This window comes from Rhodotorula graminis (genome assembly GCF_001329695.1).
Source record: "Rhodotorula graminis WP1 unplaced genomic scaffold RHOBAscaffold_3, whole genome shotgun sequence".
Lineage (NCBI taxonomy): Eukaryota > Fungi > Basidiomycota > Microbotryomycetes > Sporidiobolales > Sporidiobolaceae > Rhodotorula > Rhodotorula graminis.
Genome location: NW_017264930.1, coordinates 1,032,098 through 1,053,717, shown reverse-complemented (window position 1 = coordinate 1,053,717; position 21,620 = coordinate 1,032,098). Strand labels below are relative to the sequence as shown.

The 21,620-nt window shown below is 59.7% G+C and overlaps 3 protein-coding genes and 5 non-coding genes across 8 annotated transcripts; 6 read left to right on the top strand and 2 right to left on the bottom strand.

The window, feature by feature from the left end:
* The first annotated feature begins 376 nt into the window (after nucleotides 1-376).
* Nucleotides 377-2,415, top strand: RHOBADRAFT_34544 (uncharacterized protein). Its single transcript, XM_018413207.1, has 12 exons — nucleotides 377-383; nucleotides 472-628; nucleotides 697-754; nucleotides 824-920; nucleotides 992-1,026; nucleotides 1,142-1,207; nucleotides 1,283-1,354; nucleotides 1,415-1,657; nucleotides 1,731-1,875; nucleotides 1,956-2,005; nucleotides 2,082-2,132; nucleotides 2,214-2,415. Exons 2-12 carry the CDS (start codon nucleotides 498-500, stop codon nucleotides 2,319-2,321), a joined length of 1,056 nt encoding a protein of 351 aa, XP_018273113.1. The 5' UTR covers nucleotides 377-383; nucleotides 472-497; the 3' UTR covers nucleotides 2,322-2,415.
* Nucleotides 2,416-3,034: 619 nt separating this feature from the next.
* On the top strand, nucleotides 3,035-4,604 carry RHOBADRAFT_34539 (uncharacterized protein). The gene is made up of 5 exons (XM_018413206.1): nucleotides 3,035-3,213; nucleotides 3,314-3,426; nucleotides 3,495-3,789; nucleotides 3,903-4,322; nucleotides 4,445-4,604. Exons 1-5 carry the CDS (start codon nucleotides 3,202-3,204, stop codon nucleotides 4,556-4,558), a joined length of 954 nt encoding a protein of 317 aa, XP_018273112.1. The 5' UTR covers nucleotides 3,035-3,201; the 3' UTR covers nucleotides 4,559-4,604.
* An 806-nt stretch (nucleotides 4,605-5,410) lies between these two features.
* On the top strand, nucleotides 5,411-6,715 carry RHOBADRAFT_24950 (uncharacterized protein). The gene is made up of 6 exons (XM_018412662.1): nucleotides 5,411-5,514; nucleotides 5,582-5,656; nucleotides 5,732-6,047; nucleotides 6,131-6,310; nucleotides 6,394-6,469; nucleotides 6,538-6,715. The coding sequence occupies exons 1-6, from the start codon at nucleotides 5,426-5,428 to the stop codon at nucleotides 6,603-6,605; spliced, it is 804 nt and encodes a 267-aa protein (XP_018273111.1). The 5' UTR covers nucleotides 5,411-5,425; the 3' UTR covers nucleotides 6,606-6,715.
* A 149-nt stretch (nucleotides 6,716-6,864) lies between these two features.
* On the top strand, nucleotides 6,865-6,966 carry RHOBADRAFT_t24. The gene has a single exon. It is a non-coding gene; the product is annotated as a tRNA-Glu (tRNA).
* Nucleotides 6,967-7,175: 209 nt separating this feature from the next.
* On the bottom strand, nucleotides 7,176-7,254 carry RHOBADRAFT_t21. Its single transcript has one exon. It is a non-coding gene; the product is annotated as a tRNA-Ala (tRNA).
* Nucleotides 7,255-7,405: 151 nt separating this feature from the next.
* RHOBADRAFT_t20 lies at nucleotides 7,406-7,497 on the bottom strand. The gene has a single exon. It is a non-coding gene; the product is annotated as a tRNA-Ser (tRNA).
* Nucleotides 7,498-8,216: 719 nt separating this feature from the next.
* RHOBADRAFT_t25 lies at nucleotides 8,217-8,312 on the top strand. Its single transcript has one exon. It is a non-coding gene; the product is annotated as a tRNA-Phe (tRNA).
* A 396-nt stretch (nucleotides 8,313-8,708) lies between these two features.
* On the top strand, nucleotides 8,709-8,822 carry RHOBADRAFT_t26. Its single transcript has one exon. It is a non-coding gene; the product is annotated as a tRNA-Arg (tRNA).
* Nucleotides 8,823-21,620: the final 12,798 nt, after the last annotated feature.

Genomic DNA, 21,620 nt, shown 5'->3' with positions numbered 1-21,620 from the left:
GCTCGAGACGGGTCGGGGGGAAAAGGGAGGAGGAGGGCGGAGGAGGAGTCGGGGCGCACCTGTTGCTTCTGCTGATGGATGGTAGATACGGTGCTGCTGCTTCTGCTGCTCTGCCGCTGCTGCTCTTGCCTCTTTGACCCCGGGGACGACGACAAAGGAACCCGACCTTTGGCCGCCGCGCTCGCGTCCAGCCGGCCCCCCTGAAGCTGTCTCCCTTGAGAGATTACAACCTCGCCATTATTCGCAAGAATGGCAATCGCTCCCGATCTGGAGGCCGGCCGAGAGTGGCGCGCCGCTGCCTCCTCCCAACTTCCCCTCGTGCTCCTCTCGGCGCGCCCCTTGCTCTCCCACCGTACCGACGCCGTACAGTCCCTCCCTCGTCCGTGCGTCGCCCTCTTCTGGATACGGCAGCGTCTCGCGGTGCTCACCTGCCCTTCCCCTGCCCCTCTCGCCGCGCCTTCCTTCTCGCAGTCACCGCTCACAACACCCATCGAACGATGGCCGACCCGTCCAGCAGCTCTTCCGCCGCACCGCCCTTCTCCCCAGAGCCGATCAAGGGCCTGCACAGCAACGGCGACCACTCGTCGACGCTCCACGAGCGGCCCGACATCGTCACCCAGCCGCAGAGGTGAGCAGCGCACCCTCTGCCTGTCCTTTCGGCGCACCTTTGACTGACTCGTTCCTCGTGCACTACAGGCCTGTCGTGCAAGTGCAGCCGCTGCGCAAGGAGGCGATGCAGCCCTCGTACGCGCAGGTGCGCCCCTCTTCCCCTCCCTCCCCTTCCCCTGCCCTCGCACTTTCTGACCCCTCCTCGGCGACACAGACCCTTCCCGGAGCGTCGATGAACCACGGCGCGTACGGCAGCATGATCGACTGCCTCGGAGGAGTGTGTGGCACGATCGGGTCCATTCCCTGCTGCTGTGCGTCCGGCTCTCGTCCATTCTCCATTCTGCGCCTGCTTCTGACCTACTGACGCTCCTCGCCTGTACAGTCTGTTTCCCCAACCCGTTCAGGACGGTCAACCAGGTGCGTTCCCGCGAGTTTTCTCGGACCCTTCCTTCGCGAGCCTCTCATGCCTCGCGACCCATCTGGTGCCGCAACGGGCAGCCCGACTGACGGCTCTGCGCCTCTCGTCACACAGGGAGCTGTCGGCCTCATCACTCGCTTCGGCCAGTTCGTCAAGGCCGTCGACCCCGGCCTCGTCAAGGTGCGCTCAAGCCCCCGTTGTCATCCGCCTCCCGATCCTCGTCCTCGAGGACTCACTGACGCCTTGCTCTCGCAGGTCAACCCGTTCTCTGAGAAGCTCAGCGTCATCGACGTCAAGATCCAGGTCGTCGAGATCCCGGTTCAGCAGGTCCGTTTTAAAAAGGTCGTCAAGCGCGCCGAGCCGAGCTGACTTGACCCTCGTCCGCAGACTCTCACCAAGGACAACCTCCAGGCCGCCGTCGAGTCGGTCATCGTCTACAGCATCGTGTCGCCGTACCACGCCGCCTTCTCCATCTCGAACGTCCGCCAGGCGCTCATCGAGCGCGCCCAGACGACCCTGCGCGATGTCGTCGGCACTCGCACGCTCCAGGGCCTCCTCACGGACCGCGAGGGCGTCGCGGCCGAGATTGAGCAGATCATCGAGGGCGTGAGCGAGAACTGGGGCGTCAGGGTGCGTTGCTCCTTCGTCCCTCGTGCGACGCGGCGTAGGCGACTACTGACCGCTTCCCTTGTTCCGCCGTCAGGTCCAGAACCTCCTCATCAAGGACATCGCTATCCCGACCGAGGTCCAGGCGTCGCTCTCGTCGGCTGCGCAGCAGCGCCGTCTCGGCGAGGCCAAGGTCATCGCCGCCCAGGCCGAGGTCGACTCGGCGCGGCTCATGCGCGAGGGTGCGTCGACCCTCTCGCTCTCTCGCTCTCTCTCGGCGACCTGTGTTGGCGACGCGCACTGACGACTTGCCTTTCCGCAGCCGCCGACATCCTGAGCAGCAGCGCCGCCATCCAGATCCGCCAGCTCGAGGTCCGTGCGACTCTCTCGGACTCGCTCGTCGTCGGCGAGGCCGCAGAACTGACACTGCTCTCTCTCGCTCCCACAGGCCCTGCAAGGCATGGCGCGCTCGGCCAACGCCAAGGTCATCTTTGTTCCCGTGCGTCGACTCGCCGCCGCCTCCTCCCTCCCCCTCTTCTCGCCCGCCCGAAGAGAGCTCACCTCCCGGGACCACGCGCAGATGAACCTCTTTGGCGGTGGCGGCAACGGCTCGGGCGACAACGGCCTCATCAACAACGCAGCGATGCAGGAGGCCCTCAGCCGCGACACGCTCATGAGTCCCGCGTGACGTTTAGTTCCCTCGCTTTTCCTCTCCGCTTAATTCTCGTCGTGTCCCTCCTTGTACACCCCTCAGTGCCGAATGAACGACGTGCCCTTGTTTCAGTGTCTCTCGGGCCAGCATCGCGGCAGCAGATTGAGGTCGAGAGCGAGAGGGAGAGCGGGAGAACGGCAAGCTCGCGAGAAAGCGCGTCCACGCAGCGCAGCCTGCAGAGCGCTTGTCCGTGCTCGCAGAAGCGCGACAGCTAGCTCGCCCTCGTGGAGGAGCTGCCACTCTTGGGCGCGCGGGCGATAGCGTAGGTCCAGAAGCGCAGACCTGACAGCGGCCAGGCTAGATTGCGCGCAGCGAGCTACGCGGTGAGCCCAGCCGCCGGCAGCGGCCTCCGAGCAGGGCGCGGAGCAGGTGTAGGCGGCTGCGAGTGCAGTAGAGGCTTGTTGCCGTGCTGGAAGGCGAGGAGCGTGGTCGAGGGAGGAGGGCGAGGGGAGGGTCGTGACGAGGGCGGTGCGCGGGCAGGCGGCGCGCGCCTTGCCGCTGTGTGGCAGCACACGAGCGGGAGGAAGCCTGCAGCGTCACCCCAGCGTGGGTGAGCGAAGTGGGCGGAGCCGACCACCCGCCAGTTGCGCCGTCGTTCCCTCGCCTCATCACCACCACCACCCTCGCGAGTGAGTCGCCAGCCAGAGCTCGCACGTCGAGCATCGAGAACTGACTCGCCGTACCCGCAGTGTTGAAGCGACCGCAGTCCGAGTCGCTCGCGCTCTCGAAGCGGCTGAGGACAGAGGAGGACGACCCATCGCTGCAGGAGCTCGTCGTCGCTGCGCCAGATGCCCAGGGCGGCAAGGGTGCGCTCATCCAGACCATCAAGCGCACGTCGGGTCTCGCCGCCCCCATCATGTGCCTGCGCGTGAGTCCTGCCCCGTCCTCCTCCTCATCTCCCCCTCCTCGTCCCTCCCCACCCACCAAGGTGTCGATCCCTCGCTGACCCGCGTGCGCGCACGCCACAGGGCCACTCGGCAGAGATCCTCGACGTCAAGTTCTCGCCCGACGGCGACGTGCTCGCGTCAGCGGCGGCCGACAAGACCATCCTGTTGTGGCGGGTCTACGGCGACTGCCAGAAGTGCGTCCCTGCCCGCCTCCTCGTCCCAGACTGCGCACGAGTAGCTGACCTCGTCGAGCGTGCTGCAGTTACGGCCAGCTCAAGACGGGCAAGGGCGTCCCGACCTCGATCTCGTTCCACTCGCCCTCGACCCTCGTCGCCGGCTGCTCCGACCACACCGTCTTCCTCTTCGACCTCAAGACGGGCGAGGTCATCCGGCGCTTCAAGGGGCACTCGGCCATGGTCAACTGCGTCGACGTGCAGCGCGGTGGAGCAGCGCAGGGACTGATCGCGAGCGCGAGCGACGACGGGACGGTCAGGGTTTGGAGCGAGGACGCCAAGGAGGAGATCGAGGTGGTCGAGCTGGGCTTCCCCATCACGACGGTGCGCACGCTCTCTCTCTCTTTCCCTCTGTGCCCGAGACGGCGACGGCCGGGCCCCGGCCTGCGGCTCGTTGCTGACCCTTTCGCCCTTTCTCCCGCCTCCCCCTCGCGCAGGTCAAGTGGTCGGAGGACGGCCAGACGCTCTTCATCGGCGGCATCGACAACGACGTCCACGCCTTCTCGCTCACGTCGCACGCCATCTCGTACTCGCTCCGAGCACACGGCGACACCATCACGTCGCTCGCCCTCTCGCCCAACTCGTCCCAGCTCCTGTCGTGCGCCATGGACTCGACCCTGCACCTGTGGACCGTCCAGCCGTTCGCGCCGACCGTCAACGCCGCCAACCCGGCACTGCACCCTCGCCTCGTGCGGTCCTTTTACGGCGCGCCCGCCGGCTTCGAGCAGCTCTTGCGCAAGGCGTGCTTCAGCCGACACGTGACGCCGGAAGGGCAGACGGGCACGATGGTGGCGGCAGGAGGAGCGGACCGGGCGTTGACGGTGTGGGACGCGACGACGGGCGAGATCCGGTACAAGGTGCGTCCGCCCTCATCTCCTCTCTCTCTCTCGCTCGCTCAGCGGTGCGGCCGTCTGGCGCTCGGCTCGCGAGCCACAGGTGCACGAGCACTGACTTTGGCCACCCCCTCGTCCTCGCGCAGCTTCCCGGGCACACGGGCACGGTCGCCGCGACCGACTTTTCGCCAAAAGAACCGATCCTCGCGTCGGGCGGAGTCGAGGGCGTCATCTACCTGGGCGAGGTGGACGCAGCATGAGTCGTGGGAGTGGACAATGTTGCAACGGCAGAGCTGTACTCCCCAGTTTGGCGTTCTCGGCGCACGTTCGGCCGGCCGGTCGAGCCGCCTCTCTCTTTTGCGGGCGAGAGAGGCGAGTTCGACACTTGTTTCTCGAGAGCACGGGCTCACAGCTTAAGTCGTGAGCTGCGTACGTGCGCCGGTGGGAGAGGCGCGAGGCCGCGGGCAAGCGCGCGAGTTCCGGCCTCTGGAGTTGACCGGCGAGCTGCGCCGAGGCCGGACGGCGCAGCCTCCCTCGTCCACACAACTCGCCTGCTCGCCGCTGAGCGCACCGCAGAGTCGACACGCACTGTCCTCGCAGCCACACCGGTCTCACACGCCGCCCACGCCTTTGCCAGACCGCTCCCTCGCGCTTCCCCACCATCGGCAACTCGCATCGACTTCTCTCGCGCCCGCCAGCGCTCAGATAAACCCGCTCCGCCCTCTGTCGACTCGCCAGACGCCACAGTGATGGCCCCGTCGCTCTCGCCTTTCGGCAACGCCGTCGTCGGCGCCGTGGGAGGTGTCGTCTCGGGAGCAGTCGTGTACGTCGTCTCGCTCGCCCATGGGTCGACTCGGTTCTGTGCCGTACGGGGCTGACCTTTCTTTGAGCGCTCGCAGGTACCCGCTCGACACGTACGTCTCGTCTCCCTTGTCCCGAGCCCGACTTGCCGCCGTGCGCGAGATGTCGCTGACCTTGTTCGCCTCGCCGCACACAGCGTCAAGACCCGCATCCAGACCGAGATCTCTGCCATCGAGGAGGCCATTGCGAGCGCGACGACGGCGCCGAGCCTCAAGCGGGCCAACGCGCCGCAGCACCTCCCGCACAAGCACACGACGGCGCGCCAGATGGCCCTGCGCATCCTCAAGGAGGGCGGCGCCAAGGCGTTCTACCGCGGTTTCGGCGCCAACATGCTCAACTCGTTCTCGATGCAGTTGTACGTCCTCGCCCCTCTTCTCCAGGTAGAGTTAGCGTCGCTGAACCCTCCTCGTCTCCCTCGACAGCGCCTACTTCTACTTCTACACGCTCGTCCGAACGACGTATCAGAAGAAGTTCCCGCTCGCCGTCATGACGACTGCGTGCGTCTTGCTGTCTATCCTGGGCGAGAGAGGTGCAGAGCGCAGAGACTGACATCGACTCGGACTCGCTCGCAGGACCGAGCTCCTCCTCGGCGCACTTGCCGCCGCCCTTGGCCAGGTCTTTACGATTCCCGTCAGCGTCATTGCGACCCGCCAGCAGCTCGCCAAGAAGCACCTCTCGTTCCGCCGCGCCATCGCCCACATCCTGCGCGACGACGGCATCACGGGCCTGTGGCGCGGGCTCAAGCCGAGCCTCGTCCTGTGCGTCAACCCGGCGATCACGTACGGAATGTTTGAGCGCATCAAGACGCTGTCGCTCAAGCCGGGCGACAAGATGACGCCGCTCAAGGCGTTTGTCGTCGGCGCCCTCAGCAAGACGCTCGCGACCGTGGTGCGTCCCTCGCTCTCTTCCTTGTCACGGGGCACTCTTGTCCACGATCCTGTACTTACACCGGTGTCTCTCCTCGTGCGCAGGTCACGTACCCGTACATCATGGCCAAGACGCGCCTGCAGGCCGGCGACGACGACGAGGACGACGACGCGACGTGGCAGGCGCGACACGCGACGGGCAAGCCCAAGAAGGAGCGTTACAACGGCGCCATCGACTGCCTCCAGCAGGTGTACAGCGAGGAGGGCTTCACGGGCTGGTACCAGGTACGTCCCTTCCGTCCTCTCGTTCGTGGCCCCCTCGCACGACCTGACCTCGCCCGGTCCATGTGCGTCCCCCCCTCACACAGGGCATGCAGGCGCAGATCACCAAGGCCGTCTTGTCGCAGGCGCTCCTCTTTGGCATCAAGGACGCTCTCGAGGCCTGTGCGTCGTCTCGATCGCCGACTCGGCGTCGCGTCCTGACTAACGTTTCCTCGGTGCCCCCTATGCAGACACGATCCTCGCGCTCGTCGCCGTCGCTCGAGTCCGCGGGTCCGCGATCGGGCTCAAGAGCCTGTGAGGGAGGAGGAAACCGCGCGAGCGCGGGTGGGCGCAGTCTTGTCTTTGTCCGGGCCGCTCTGTTGCGCTGGCGTCCTGTATTGCGTCGTGTTTTTCGAATCTCCCTTGACGAGCCGGCCAGGTCGAGAGCAGGCGAGAGTTCCTTTGATGCGCGTCGAGAGCACCTCCCGTGCTACGTTTCGCCGGCTGCGCTTTCCGCCCCTTCCTCCCGCGGTGGGTTGACACTCATAGTACGCAAACGGCCTGTGACCCAACATTACACCTCAGTAGTCCAGTGGTTAGGATACCTCGCTTTCACTTTGCCGCAGACGCGCCCAGAGCGAAGCGCCGAGAAGACCCGGGTTCAATTCCCGGCTGGGGTGCGCTTTTGCTGCCGCAGGGAGGCGCTTACTTTTGCAGTTTCGCGAGGGGGAGCCCGGCAGTTACACCGGAAGCTCCCACATCTGGCAGCACGCTTGCTCGCGGGCGACAGTGCTGCAGCGGGAGGGAGCCGGACGGCCAGCCTGTCCGTGCCTTGCTGAACTCGAGCTTGTGCGCCAGGATGGAAAAACGTGCGGTCGCGGCAAAAGATTGGAGAACCAGGGAGTCGAACCCTGCGCCTCTCGCACACGAGGTGCTAAGCGAGCGCTCTACCGATGAGCTAGATCCCCTAGCCGATGCGAAGGGGCTCAAACTTGCTCACATTGTTAGCACAACGGAAAATGAATTGCGGACGTTGCTCCGCGACCATCGTCGGCGGCTCCGTCTGATCCGGCCGCCCTTCTCACCTGGATCAGTTCTGCATCGCAGCAAAAAGATATTCGACCAGAGCAGGACTTGAACCTGCGCAGGCAAAGCCTAATAGATGGCGAAGAGATTCGAGTCTATCCCCTTAACCGCTCGGGCATCTGGCCTGTTTCCTGGATATCTTGGCCTCAACTAGACACCGGGTCTTAAACACACTACCGCACTTCCTCCTTGTTCCTCCCGCCTCTCCGGCAATTGACCGGGGCGAAGCTTTGTACACGCTCCACTTCGGCCGCTGTGCCCGGAGGCCCGAGGGCCGCAGCCGGCGGCCGAGGCGGCGGGCCGCTCCTCCTCCTCCCCTTGCGTAGCTCTCTCTCTCTCTCTCTGCAACCTATCTCTCCCTCTCTTGCCGGAGGTCTCGTGAGAGCGTTGCTGCAGCTCCTGTCCTCCCTGCGATACCGCAATGAGAGTGCCTCCGCAAGCAGCTGGCGGTAAGGGACATGCGGCCCATGCTCTCTCTCTCCTTGTATTTCTTCTGGGCTGAACTGACAACCTGCTCACCCTTCTGACCCTTGTTTCTGAGATCATGTGCGCCAGCATCCTGCTCGGTATCGCAGGGAGGACAGGAGCTGCAGCGACGCTCTCACGAGACCTCAGGCGCGAGAGGGAGAGATAGGTTGCAGAGAGAGAGAGAGAGCTACGCAAGGGAAGGAGGAGGAGCGGCCCGCCGGCCTCGGCCGCCGGCGGCGGCCCTCGGCCCTCCGGGCACAGCAGTTGATTTGGCAGAAGCGGCTTGAGCGCTTTCCTGCCCATCCAAGTCGGCGTGATTTCGCCATGCCCCTGCACCTGCACTGGAACGTACATTTTGCACTCAGGCCTTCATCACGGCTCTTTAGCTCAGCTGGGAGAGCGACAGACTGAAGTTCCGGTTCAATCCGGCGCACAATTCTGCAGGTCTCCGGTTCAATCCCGGAAAGGGCCATCAACTTTTGCCTCGCACCGGGGTTCCCTTTCCTTTTGTTGGTTGGCGGCACTGTTGGCCCAGGCACAGGCGCCAGATGCGCGAAAGGCCGTCATTCAACAGGGAGACTGCCCGGAAAGGCTTGCCGCATGGACTTGTTGACACAGTGCAGGACAAACCAACCCGGTGAGCACTGGCTGCAGAGTACTGCACTAAGGCAGGCCTGCTGCACCACTCCTAGGAGGAGCCCAGCCAGGCCCCTGTGCAAGCTTGTCAGTGGACCCAAACTTTAGTGCCTCCACTCATGGGGTTCTTGGCGGCAGATACCGCCGCCGGGCACGGCGTGGGCACACGCATTGCCTGCCTCGCTATTGGGCTTGATCTAAATGTCAAGAAGCGGCCACATCGACATGAACTGGCCGCGTGGCCCAATGGCAAGGCGTCTGACTACGACCTCGCTTCGTCTTCCGAACTCCGGAGACAGCGCGCGTAACTATCAGGAGATCGTGGGTTCGAGCCCCATCGTGGTCAACTTTTTTTTTCGGGATGCCCCGGAGCCCCGGAGTCCGCCTGTAGCTCAGGGCAAGAGGTGTTTCCGGGGGCACCTCTTTCCTGTCAATATGCCTCTGCAGAGCATGTTGCAAGATTGACAGGGCTGCCGGGCCCCTGGGTGAGGGTGCGGACCAGAGGCAGCAACTTGGGAAGGCCAACTCAGACGCCCAGCTCTGCCCTTCTACTACAGCTCCATCTGCTGTACCCTGCTCTAGAGCACTCAGAATACAGTGCACTGCACAGATGCATTGGTGTTGGAATGTCAGAGAGGCTCTAAGCTTGGCCCCAACCCCTGGCGACCTGCGCCTGCCTTTGATTCCCAAGGGCTCCGAAGCCGTGGGAGCTTCCAAATTTTTGGCTCAGATCACTCAGTACTGGTGAAGATGATGGCCACTGGTTGGGAGTGAGTGTGCTGCCATGACTAGGCTCCGGGCCTAACCCTCGCTGGGGGCAAAATCTGATTTTGGGTTGCAGGTTTTTGCTTTGCAGGTGGACCACTGGGCAGTATAACTGAGCTGTGCAGGTCCACAAGGCAGAGGTAAGCCAGCCTGCTGCTCTACGGATCAACCTTGGAAGATCTGACTACAAACAGGCTCACTGCTGACTTGACCTAGACCAGCCCATCCACGTGGCACAAGGTAGCTGGCAAGGTCCCAAATAGTGACCTAGCGTGATGAGGCCATTCTGAAGGGCACGCTTGTTGTCGAGCAAAAGGCAAGGCAAGGCAAGGCAAACTTGTGGGGGAGAGACCGGAGCCAACAGATACGTGCCAGGTAAAGTGATTTGGGTGTGTTCCATTGAGCAAAAGGGCAGGGGCATTACTGGAGATGAGGGGGAGCTACTGCACAACCGCCTTCAAGATCCCTCACTGAACCTCCATCGTGTCTCGGAGTTGCCAGTGAGGCACACAACGAGATGTTGAGAGCGTCCGCAAGCAAGAGAGCGGAAGGCAGCAACGTTTGAAGAGACAGAAAGGCAGAGAGAGAGAAAGGGAAAGAGGGACTCAGCTTGAGGAGGACCAAGAGAGTGAGCTCAAGGCCAGGACGGTCCGAGCCCTTGCACATTCACTCACAGGAACAAGGCCTGGCAGCCACCAAGCTTCCCAGCCTTGGATCTGAATACAATTGGGCTTGCTGCTGACGTGACTCTGACAAGCGCATCCAGGGGGCACAACCCCCTGGCAGCAGATCTCAACACAACCCAAATCCCAAGCCGGGCTAGGGCACAGCACGTCCAAGGCCACTACGCCTGGATTGTGTGATCAAGCTGCCCTGCGACTCTTCCGCCCCGTCATTCACCTTGTCCACTACCTTCCACCAACAGGACAAGCCCCTGGCAGTCGGTCTTCCCGTGACCCAAATCCTAAGCGGCCCTAAGGCCCCGCAGGTCCAAGGCCCCCACACCTGGATCTTGTAAGTGACTTGCCCTGAAACTCTCCCGCCCCGTCATTCACCTCGACAACTACCTTCCACCAACAGGACAAGCCCCTGGCAGTAGGTCTTCCCGTGACCCAAATCCTAAGCAGCCCTGAGGCCCCGCAGGTCCGAGATTTGAGCCCGTGCATCAGTAGCATCATCAGCCAGACCAAGCCTCTTGGCCCCACTCGGACCCAGCCCGTCTACGCGCACAGCTCCATGAGGAACAGGGCTACCGATCTACTGCTTGGCACAGGGACCATATAATAGTATGCCTTGATGTTGATGGAACGAGATTTGAGCCAGTGCATCAGTAGCATCATCAGCCAGACCAAGCCTCTTGGCCCCACTCGGACCCAACCCGTCTGCGCGCACAGCTCCACGAGGAACAGGGCTACCGATCTAGTGCTTGGCACAGGGACCATATAATAGTATACCTTGATGGTAATGGAGCCAGATTTGAGCCAGTGCATCAGTAGCATCATCAGGCAGACCAAGCCTCTTGGCCCCACTCGGACCCAACCCGTCTGCGCGCACAGCTCCACGAGGAACAGGGCTACCGATCTACTGCTTGGCACAGGGACCATATAATAGTATAGATTGATGGTAATGGAGCCAGATGTGCGATAATGCATTGGTAGCATCCTCAGCGGCACCAGTCCCCCGAGGCTGCACCTTCTTTTTCCTTCCATCCGGCCGTGACACGGTCGGATTGGGCCGCCCTTGCAGGGCATAATAGACTAAGGTACGCTCTGAATGGTTAGCTAGGTCACAGGTTGAACGGAGCTTGTGGCCCAGTTCTGCAGAGGCGAACCTGTTCCGGGCGAGGCTGACCGTCTCGGACCCAACCCGTCTGCGCGCGCAGCTCCATGAGGCAGAGGTCTCCCAGCTTACCACTCAGCACAGGGACCATATAATAGTATAGATTGATGGTAATGGAGCCAGATTTGAGCCAGTGCATCAGTAGCATCATCAGCCAGACCAAGCCTCTTGGCCCCGTTCGGACCCAACCCGTCTGCGCGCACAGCTCCATCAGGAACAGGGCTACTGACCTACTGCTTGGCGCAGGGACCATATAATAGTATACCTTGATGGTAATGGAGCCAGATTTGAGCCAGTGCATCAGTAGCATCATCAGCCAGACCAAGCCTCTCGGCCCCGTTCGGACCCAACCCGTCTGCGCGCACAGCTCCACGAGGAACAGGGCTACCGATCTACTGCTTGGCACAGGGACCATATAATAGTATAGATTGATGGTAATGGAGCCAGATTTGCGATAATGCATTGGTAGCATCCTCAGCGGCACCAGTCCCCCGAGGCTGCACCTTCTTTTTCCTTCCATCCGGCCGTGACACGGTCGGATTCGGCCGCCCTTGCAGGGCATAATAGACTAAGGTACGCTCTAAATGGTTAGCTAGGTTACAGGTTGAACGGAGCTTGTGGCCCAGTTCTGCAGAGGCGAACCTGTTCCGGGCGAGGCTGACCGTCTCGGACCCAACCCGTCTGCGCGCGCAGCTCCATGCGGCAGAGGTGTCCCAGCTTACCACTCAGCACAGGGACCATATAATAGTATAGATTGATGGTAATGGAGCCAGATTTGCGATAATGCATTGGTAGCATCCTCAGCGGCACCATTCCCCCGAGGCTGCACCTTCTTTTTCCTTCCATCCAGCCGTGACACGGTCGGATTGGGCCGCCCTTGCAGGGCATAATAGACTAAGGTACGCTCTGAATGGTTAGCTAGGTCACAGGTTGAACGGAGCTTGTGGCCCAGTTCTGCAGAGGCGAACCTGTTCCGGGCGAGGCTGACCGTCTCGGACCCAACCTGTCTGCGCGCGCAGCTCCATGAGGCAGAGGTCTCCCAGCTTACCACTCAGCACAGGGACCATATAATAGTATACCTTGATGGTAATGGAGCCAGATTTGAGTCGGTGCATCAGTAGCATCATCAGCCAGACCAAGCCTCTTGGCCCCACTCGGACCCAACCCGTCTGCGCGCACAGCTCCACGAGGAACAGGGCTACCGATCTACTGCTTGGCACAGGGACCATATAATAGTATACCTTGATGGTAATGGAGCCAGATTTGAGCCAGTGCATCAGTAGCATCATCAGCCAGACCAAGCCTCTTGGCCCCACTCGGACCCAACCCGTCTGCGCGCACAGCTCCACGAGGAACAGGGCTACCGATCTACTGCTTGGCACAGGGACCATATAATAGTATAGATTGATGGTAATGGAGCCAGATGTGCAATAATGCATTGGTAGCATCCTCAGCGGCACCAGTCCCCCGAGGCTGCACCTTCTTTTTCCTTCCATCCGGCCGTGACACGGTCGGATTCAGCCGCCCTTGCAGGGCATAATAGACTAAGGTACGCTCTAAATGGTTAGCTAGGTTACAGGTTGAACGGAGCTTGTGGCCCAGTTCTGCAGAGGCGAACCTGTTCCGGGCGAGGCTGACCGTCTCGGACCCAACCCGTCTGCGCGCGCAGCTCCATGCGGCAGAGGTGTCCCAGCTTACCACTCAGCACAGGGACCATATAATAGTATAGATTGATGGTAATGGAGCCAGATTTGCGATAATGCATCGGTAGCATCCTCAGCAGCACCATTCCCCCGAGGCTGCACCTTCTTTTTCCTTCCATCCGGCCGTGACACGGTCGGATTGGGCCGCCCTTGCAGGGCATAATAGACTAAGGTACGCTCTAAATGGTTAGCTAGGTTACAGGTTGAACGGAGCTTGTGGCCCAGTTCTGCAGAGGCGAACCTGTTCCGGGCGAGGCTGACCGTCTCGGACCCAAACCGTCTGTGCGCGCAGCTCCATGAGGCAGAGGTTTCCCGGCCTGCCGCTCAGCACAGGGACCATATAATAGTATACCTTGATGGTAATGGAGCCAGATTTGAGCCAGTGCATCAGTAGCATCATCAGCCAGACCAAGCCTCTCGGCCCCGTTCGGACCCAACCCGTCTGCGCGCACAGCTCCACGAGGAACAGGGCTACTGACCTACTGCTTGGCACAGGGACCATATAATAGTATGCCTTGATGTTGATGGAACGAGATTTGAGCCAGTGCATCAGTAGCATCATCAGCCAGACCAAGCCTCTCGGCCCCGTTCGGACCCGACCCGTCTGCGCGCACAGCTCCATGAGGAACAGGGCTACCAACCTACCGCTTGGCACAGGGACCATATAATAGTATAGATTGATGGTAATGGAGCCAGATGTGCGATAATCCATTGGTAGCATCCTCAGCGGCACCAGTCCCCCGAGGCTGCACCTTCTTTTTCCTTCCATCCGGCCGTGACACGGTCGGATTGGGCCGCCCTTGCAGGGCATAATAGACTAACGTACGCTCTAAATGGTTAGCTAGGTTACAGGTTGAACGGAGCTTGTCGCCCAGTTCTGCAGAGGCAAACCTGTTCTGGTCGAGCTGACCGTCTCGGACCCAACCCGTCTGCGCGCGCAGCTCCATGAGGCAGAGGTCTCCCAGCTTACCACTCAGCACAGGGACCATATAATAGTATAGATTGATGGTAATGGAGCCAGATTTGCGATAATGCATCGGTAGCATCCTCAGCAGCACCATTCCCCCGAGGCTGCACCTTCTTTTTCCTTCCATCCGGCCGTGACACGGTCGGATTGGGCCGCCCTTGCAGGGCATAATAGACTAAGGTACGCTCTGAATGGTTAGCTAGGTCACAGGTTGAACGGAGCTTGTGGCCCAGTTCTGCAGAGGCGAACCTGTTCCGGTCGAGGCTGACCGTCTCGGACCCAAACCGTCTGCGCGCGCAGCTCCATGAGGCAGAGGTCTCCCAGCCTGCCGCTCAGCACAGGGACCATATAATAGTATAGATTGATGGTAATGGAGCCAGATTTGCGATAATGCATTGGTAGCATCCTCAGCGGCACCATTCCCCCGAGGCTGCACCTTCTTTTTCCTTCCATCCGGCCGTGACACGGTCGGATTGGGCTGCCCTTGCAGGGCATAATAGACTAAGGTACGCTCTGAATGGTTAGCTAGATTACAGGTTGAACGGAGCTTGTGGCCTAGTTCTGCAGAGGCGAACCTGTTCCGGGCAAGCCTGACCGTCTCGGACCCAACCCGTCTGCGCGCGCAGCTCCATGAGGCAGAGGTGTCCCAGCTTACCACTCAGCACAGGGACCATATAATAGTATAGATTGATGGTAATGGAGCCAGATTTGCGATAATGCATTGGTAGCATCCTCAGCGGCACCATTCCCCCGAGGCTGCACCTTCTTTTTCCTTCCATCCAGCCGTGACACGGTCGGATTGGGCCGCCCTTGCAGGGCATAATAGACTAAGGTACGCTCTGAATGGTTAGCTAGGTCACAGGTTGAACGGAGCTTGTGGCCCAGTTCTGCAGAGGCGAACCTGTTCCGGGCGAGGCTGACCGTCTCGGACCCAACCCGTCTGCGCGCGCAGCTCCATGAGGCAGAGGTCTCCCAGCTTACCACTCAGCACAGGGACCATATAATAGTATAGATTGATGGTAATGGAGCCAGATTTGAGTCGGTGCATCAGTAGCATCATCAGCCAGACCAAGCCTCTTGGCCCCACTCGGACCCAACCCGTCTGCGCGCACAGCTCCACGAGGAACAGGGCTACCGATCTACTGCTTGGCACAGGGACCATATAATAGTATACCTTGATGGTAATGGAGCCAGATTTGAGCCAGTGCATCAGTAGCATCATCAGCCAGACCAAGCCTCTTGGCCCCATTCGGACCCAACCCGTCTGCGCGCACAGCTCCACGAGGAACAGGGCTACCGATCTACTGCTTGGCACAGGGACCATATAATAGTATAGATTGATGGTAATGGAGCCAGATTTGCGATAATGCATTGGTAGCATCCTCAGCGGCACCAGTCCCCCGAGGCTGCACCTTCTTTTTCCTTCCATCCGGCCGTGACACGGTCGGATTCGGCCGCCCTTGCAGGGCATAATAGACTAAGGTACGCTCTAAATGGTTAGCTAGGTTACAGGTTGAACGGAGCTTGTGGCCCAGTTCTGCAGAGGCGAACCTGTTCCGGGCGAGGCTGACCGTCTCGGACCCAACCCGTCTGCGCGCGCAGCTCCATGAGGCAGAGGTCTCCCAGCTTACCACTCAGCACAGGGACCATATAATAGTATAGATTGATGGTAATGGAGCCAGATTTGCGATAATGCATCGGTAGCATCCTCAGCAGCACCATTCCCCCGAGGCTGCACCTTCTTTTTCCTTCCATCCGGCCGTGACACGGTCGGATTGGGCCGCCCTTGCAGGGCATAATAGACTAAGGTACGCTCTGAATGGTTAGCTAGGTCACAGGTTGAACGGAGCTTGTGCCCCAGTTCTGCAGAGGCGAACCCCCCTCCGGTCGAGGCTGACCGTCTCGGACCCAAACCGTCTGCGCGCGCAGCTCCATGAGGCAGAGGTCTCCCAGCCTGCCGCTCAGCACAGGGACCATATAATAGTATAGATTGATGGTAATGGAGCCAGATTTGCGATAATGCATTGGTAGCATCCTCAGCGGCACCATTCCCCCGAGGCTGCACCTTCTTTTTCCTTCCATCCGGCCGTGACACGGTCGGATTGGGCTGCCCTTGCAGGGCATAATAGACTAAGGTACGCTCTGAATGGTTAGCTAGATTACAGGTTGAACGGAGCTTGTGGCCTAGTTCTGCAGAGGCGAACCTGTTCCGGGCGAGCCTGACCGTCTCGGACCCAAACAGTCTGCGCGCGCAGCTTCATGAGGCAGAGGTCTCCCAGCCTGCCGCTCAGCACAGGCAGGGACCATATAATAGTATAGATTGATGGTAATGGAGCCAGATTTGCAATAATGCATCGGTAGCATCCTCAGCAGCACCATTCCCCCAAGGCTGCACCTTCTTTTTCCTTCCATCTGGCCGTGACACGGTCGGATTGGGCCGCCCTTGCAGGGCATAATAGACTAAGGTACGCTCTAAATGGTTAGCTAGGTTACAGGTTGAACAGAGCTTGTGGCCTAGTTCTGCAGAGGCGAACCTGTTCCGGTCGAGGCTGACCGTCTCGGACCCAAACCGTCTGTGCGCGCAGCTCCATGAGGCAGAGGTCTCCCGGCCTGCCGCTCAGCACAGGGACCATATAATAGTATACCTTGATGTTAATGGAGCCAGATTTGCGATAATCCATTGGTAGCATCCTCAGCGGCACCATTCCCCCGAGGCTGCACCTTCTTTTTCCCCCCATCCGGCCGTGACACGGTCGGATTCGGCCGCCCTTGCAGGGCATAATAGACTAAGGTACGCTCTAAACGGTTAGCTACGTTGCAGGTTGAACGGAGCTTGTCGCCCAGTTCTGCAGAGGCGAACCTGTTCCGGGCGAGCCTGACCGTCTCGGACCCGAACCGTCTGCGCGCGCAGCTCCATGAGGCAGAGGTCTCCCAGCCTGCCGCTCAGCACAGGGACCATATAATAGTATAGATTGATGGTAATGGAGCCAGATTTGCGATAATGCATCGGTAGCATCCTCAGCAGCACCATTCCCCCAAGGCTGCACCTTCTTTTTCCTTCCATCTGGCCGTGACACGGTCGGATTGGGCCGCCCTTGCAGGGCTTAATAGACTAAGGTACGCTCTAAATGGTTAGCTAGGTTACAGGTTGAACAGAGCTTGTGGCCTAGTTCTGCAGAGGCGAACCTGTTCCGGGCGAGCCTGACCGTCTCGGACCCAAACCGTCTGTGCGCGCAGCTCCATGAGGCAGAGGTCTCCCAGCCTGCCGCTCAGCACAGGGACCATATAATAGTATAACTTGATGGTAATGGAGCCAGATTTGCGATAATGCATCGGTAGCATCCTCAGCGGCACCATTCCCCCGAGGCTGCACCTTCTTTTTCCTTCCATCTGGCCGTGACACGGTCGGATTCGGCCGCCCTTGCAGGGCATAATAGACTAAGGTACGCTCTAAACGGCTAGCTAGGTTACAGGTTGAACGGAGCTTGTCGCCCAGTTCTGCAGAGGCGAACCTGTTCCGGGCGAGCCTGACCGTCTCGGACCCAAACCGTCTGTGCGCGCAGCTCCATGAGGCAGAGGTCTCCCAGCCTGCCGCTCAGCACAGGCAGGGACCATATAATAGTATAGATTGATGGTAATGGAGCCAGATTTGCAATAATGCATCGGTAGCATCCTCAGCAGCACCATTCCCCCAAGGCTGCACCTTCTTTTTCCTTCCATCCGGCCGTGACACGGTCGGATTGGGCCGCCCTTGCAGGGCATAATAGACTAAGAGGTACGCACTAAATGGTTAGCTAGGTTACAGGTTGAACAGAGCTTGTGGCCTAGTTCTGCAGAGGCGAACCTGTTCCGGGCGAGGCTGACCGTCTCGGACTCGAACCGTCTGCGCGCGCAGCTCCATGAGGCAGAGGTCTCCCAGCCTGCCGCTCAGCACAGGGACCATATAATAGTATAGAATGATGGTAATGGAGCCAGATTTGCGATAATGCATCGGTAGCATCCTCAGCAGCACCGTTCCCCCGAGGCTGCACCTTCTTTTTCCTTCCATCCGGCCGTGACACGGTCGGATTGGGCCGCCCTTGCAGGGCATAATAGACTAAGAGGTACGCACTAAATGGTTAGCTAGGTTACAGGTTGAACAGAGCTTGTGGCCTAGTTCTGCAGAGGCGAACCTGTTCCGGGCGAGCCTGACCGTCTCGGACCCAAACCGTCTGCGCGCGCAGCTCCATGAGGCAGAGGTCTCCCAGCCTGCCGCTCAGCACAGGCAGGGACCATATAATAGTATAGATTGATGGTAATGGAGCCAGATTTGCAATAATGCATCGGTAGCATCCTCAGCAGCACCATTCCCCCAAGGCTGCACCTTCTTTTTCCTTCCATCTGGCCGTGACACGGTCGGATTGGGCCGCCCTTGCAGGGCATAATAGACTAAGGTACGCTCTAAACGGCTAGCTAGGTTACAGGTTGAACGGAGCTTGTCGCCCAGTTCTGCAGAGGCGAACCTGTTCCGGGCGAGCCTGACCGTCTCGGACCCAAACCGTCTGTGCGCGCAGCTCCATGAGGCAGAGGTCTCCCAGCCTGCCGCTCAGCACAGGGACCATATAATAGTATACCTTGATGGTAATGGAGCCAGATTTGCGATAATGCATCGGTAGCATCCTCAGCGGCACCATTCCCCCAAGGCTGCACCTTCTTTTTCCTTCCATCTGGCCGTGACACGGTCGGATTGGGCCGCCTTTGCAGGGCATAATAGACTAAGAGGTACGCACTAAATGGTTAGCTAGGTTACAGGTTGAACAGAGCTTGTGGCCTAGTTCTGCAGAGGCGAACCTGTTCCGGGCAAGCCTGACCGTCTCGGACCCAAACCGTCTGCGCGCGCAGCTCCATGAGGCAGAGGTCTCCCAGCCTGCCGCTCAGCACAGGCAGGGACCATATAATAGTATAGATTGATGGTAATGGAGCCAGATTGCGATAATCCATCGGTAGCATCCTCAGCAGCACCATTCTCCCCAAGGCTGCACCTTTTTTTTCCTTCCATCTGGCCGTGACACGGTCGGATTGGGCCGCCCTTGCAGGGCATAATAGAGTAAGAGGTACGCACTAAATGGTTAGCTAGGTTACAGGTTGAACGGAGCTTGTCGCCCAGTTCTGCAGAGGCAAACCTGTTCCGGGCGAGCCTGACCGTCTCGGACCCAAACCGTCTGCGCGCGCAGCTCCATGAGGCAGAGGTCTCCCGGCCTGCCGCTCAGCACAGGGACCATATAATAGTATACCTTGATGGTAATGGAGCCAGATTTGCGATAATCCATTGGTAGCCTCCTCAGCGGCACCATTCCCCCGAGGCTGCACCTTCTGTTTCCCCCCATCCGGCCGTGACACGGTCGGATTCGGCCGCCCTTGCAGGGCATAATAGACTAAGGTACGCTCTAAACGGTTAGCTAGGTTACAGGTTGAACGGAGCTTGTCGCCCAGTTCTGCAGAGGCGAACCTGTTCCGGGCGAGCCTGACCGTCTCGGACCCGAACCGTCTGCGCGCGCAGCTCCATGAGGCAGAGGTCTCCCAGCCTGCCGCTCAGCACAGGGACCATATAATAGTATAGATTGATGGTAATGGAGCCAGATTTGCGATAATGCATCGGTAGCATCCTCAGCAGCACCATTCCCCCGAGGCTGCACCTTCTTTTTCCTTCCATCCGGCCGTGACACGGTCGGATTGGGCCGCCCTTGCAGGGCATAATAGACTAAGGTACGCTCTAAATGGTTAGCTAGGTTACAGGTTGAACGGAGCTTGTCGCCCAGTTCTGCAGAGGCAAACCTGTTCCGGGCGAGCCTGACCGTCTCGGACCCAAACCGTCTGCGCGCGCAGCTCCATGAGGCAGAGGTCTCCCAGCCTGCCGCTCAGCACAGGCAGGGACCATATAATAGTATAGATTGATGGTAATGGAGCCAGATTTGCGATAATGCATCGGTAGCATCCTCAGCAGCACCATTCCCCCGAGGCTGCACCTTCTTTTTCCTTCCATCTGGCCGTGACACGGTTGGATTGGGCTGCCCTTGCAGGGCATAAGAGACTAAGGTACGCTCTAAATGGTTAGCTAGGTTACAGGTTGAACAGAGCTTGTGGCCTAGTTCTGCAGAGGCGAACCTGTTCCGGGCGAGCCTGACCGTCTCGGACCCGAACCGTCTGTGCGCGCAGCTCCATGAGGCAGAGGTCTCCCAGCCTGCCGCTCAGCACAGGGACCATATGATAGTATACCTTGATGATAATGGAGCCAGATTTGCGATAATGCATCGGTAGCATCCTCAGCAGCACCATTCCCCCAAGGCTGCACCTTCTTTTTCCTTCCATCTGGCCGTGACACGGTTGGATTGGGCTGCCCTTGCAGGGCATAATAGACTAAGGTACGCTCTACATGGTTAGCTAGGTTACAGGTTGAACAGAGCTTGTGGCCTAGTTCTGCAGAGGCGAACCTGTTCCGGGCGAGCCTGACCGTCTCGGACCCAAACCGTCTGCGCGCGCAGCTCCATGAGGCAGAGGTCTCCCAGCCTGCCGCTCAGCACAGGGACCATATAATAGTATAGATTGATGGTAATGGAGCCAGATTTGCGATAATGCATCGGTAGCATCCTCAGCAGCACCAGTCCCCCGAGGCTGCACCTTCTTTTTCCTTCCATCTGGCCGTGACACGGTTGGATTGGGCCGTCCTTGCAGGGCATAATAGACTAAGGTACGCTCTAAATGGTTAGCTAGGTTACAGGTTGAACGGAGCTTGTCGCCCAGTTCTGCAGAGGCGAACCTGTTCCGGGCGAGGCTGACCGTCTCGGACCCGAACCGTCTGCGCGCGCAGCTTCATGAGGCAGAGGTCTCCCAGCCTGCCGCTCAGCACAGGGTCCATATAATAGTATAGATTGATGGTAATGGAGCCAGATTTGCGATAATGCATCGGTAGCATCCTCAGCGGCACCATTCCCCCGAGGCTGCACCTTCTTTTTCCTTCCATCTGGCCGTGACACGGTTGGATTGGGCTGCCCTTGCAGGGCATAATAGACTAAGGTACGCTCTAAATGGTTAGCTAGGTTACAGGTTGAACGGAGCTTGTCGCCCAGTTCTGCAGAGGCGAACCTGTTCCGGGCGAGGCTGACCGTCTCGGACCCGAACCGTCTGCGCGCGCAGCTTCATGAGGCAGAGGTCTCCCAGCCTGCCGCTCAGCACAGGGTCCATATAATAGTATAGATTGATGGTAATGGAGCCAGATTTGCGATAATGCATCGGTAGCATCCTCAGCAGCACCAGTCCCCCGAGGCTGCACCTTCTTTTTCCTTCCATCTGGCCGTGACACGGTTGGATTGGGCCGTCCTTGCAGGGCATAATAGACTAAGGTACGCTCTAAATGGTTAGCTAGGTTACAGGTTGAACGGAGCTTGTCGCCCAGTTCTGCAGAGGCGAACCTGTTCCGGGCGAGGCTGACCGTCTCGGACCCGAACCGTCTGCGCGCGCAGCTTCATGAGGCAGAGGTCTCCCAGCCTGCCGCTCAGCACAGGGTCCATATAATAGTATAGATTGATGGTAATGGAGCCAGATTTGCGATAATGCATCGGTAGCATCCTCAGCGGCACCATTCCCCCGAGGCTGCACCTTCTTTTTCCTTCCATCTGGCCGTGACACGGTTGGATTGGGCTGCCCTTGCAGGGCATAATAGACTAAGGTACGCTCTAAATGGTTAGCTAGGTTACAGGTTGAACGGAGCTTGTCGCCCAGTTCTGCAGAGGCAAACCTGTTCCGGGCGAGCCTGACCGTCTCGGACCCAAACCGTCTGCGCGCGCAGCTCCATGAGGCAGAGGTCTCCCAGCCTGCCGCTCAGCACAGGGAC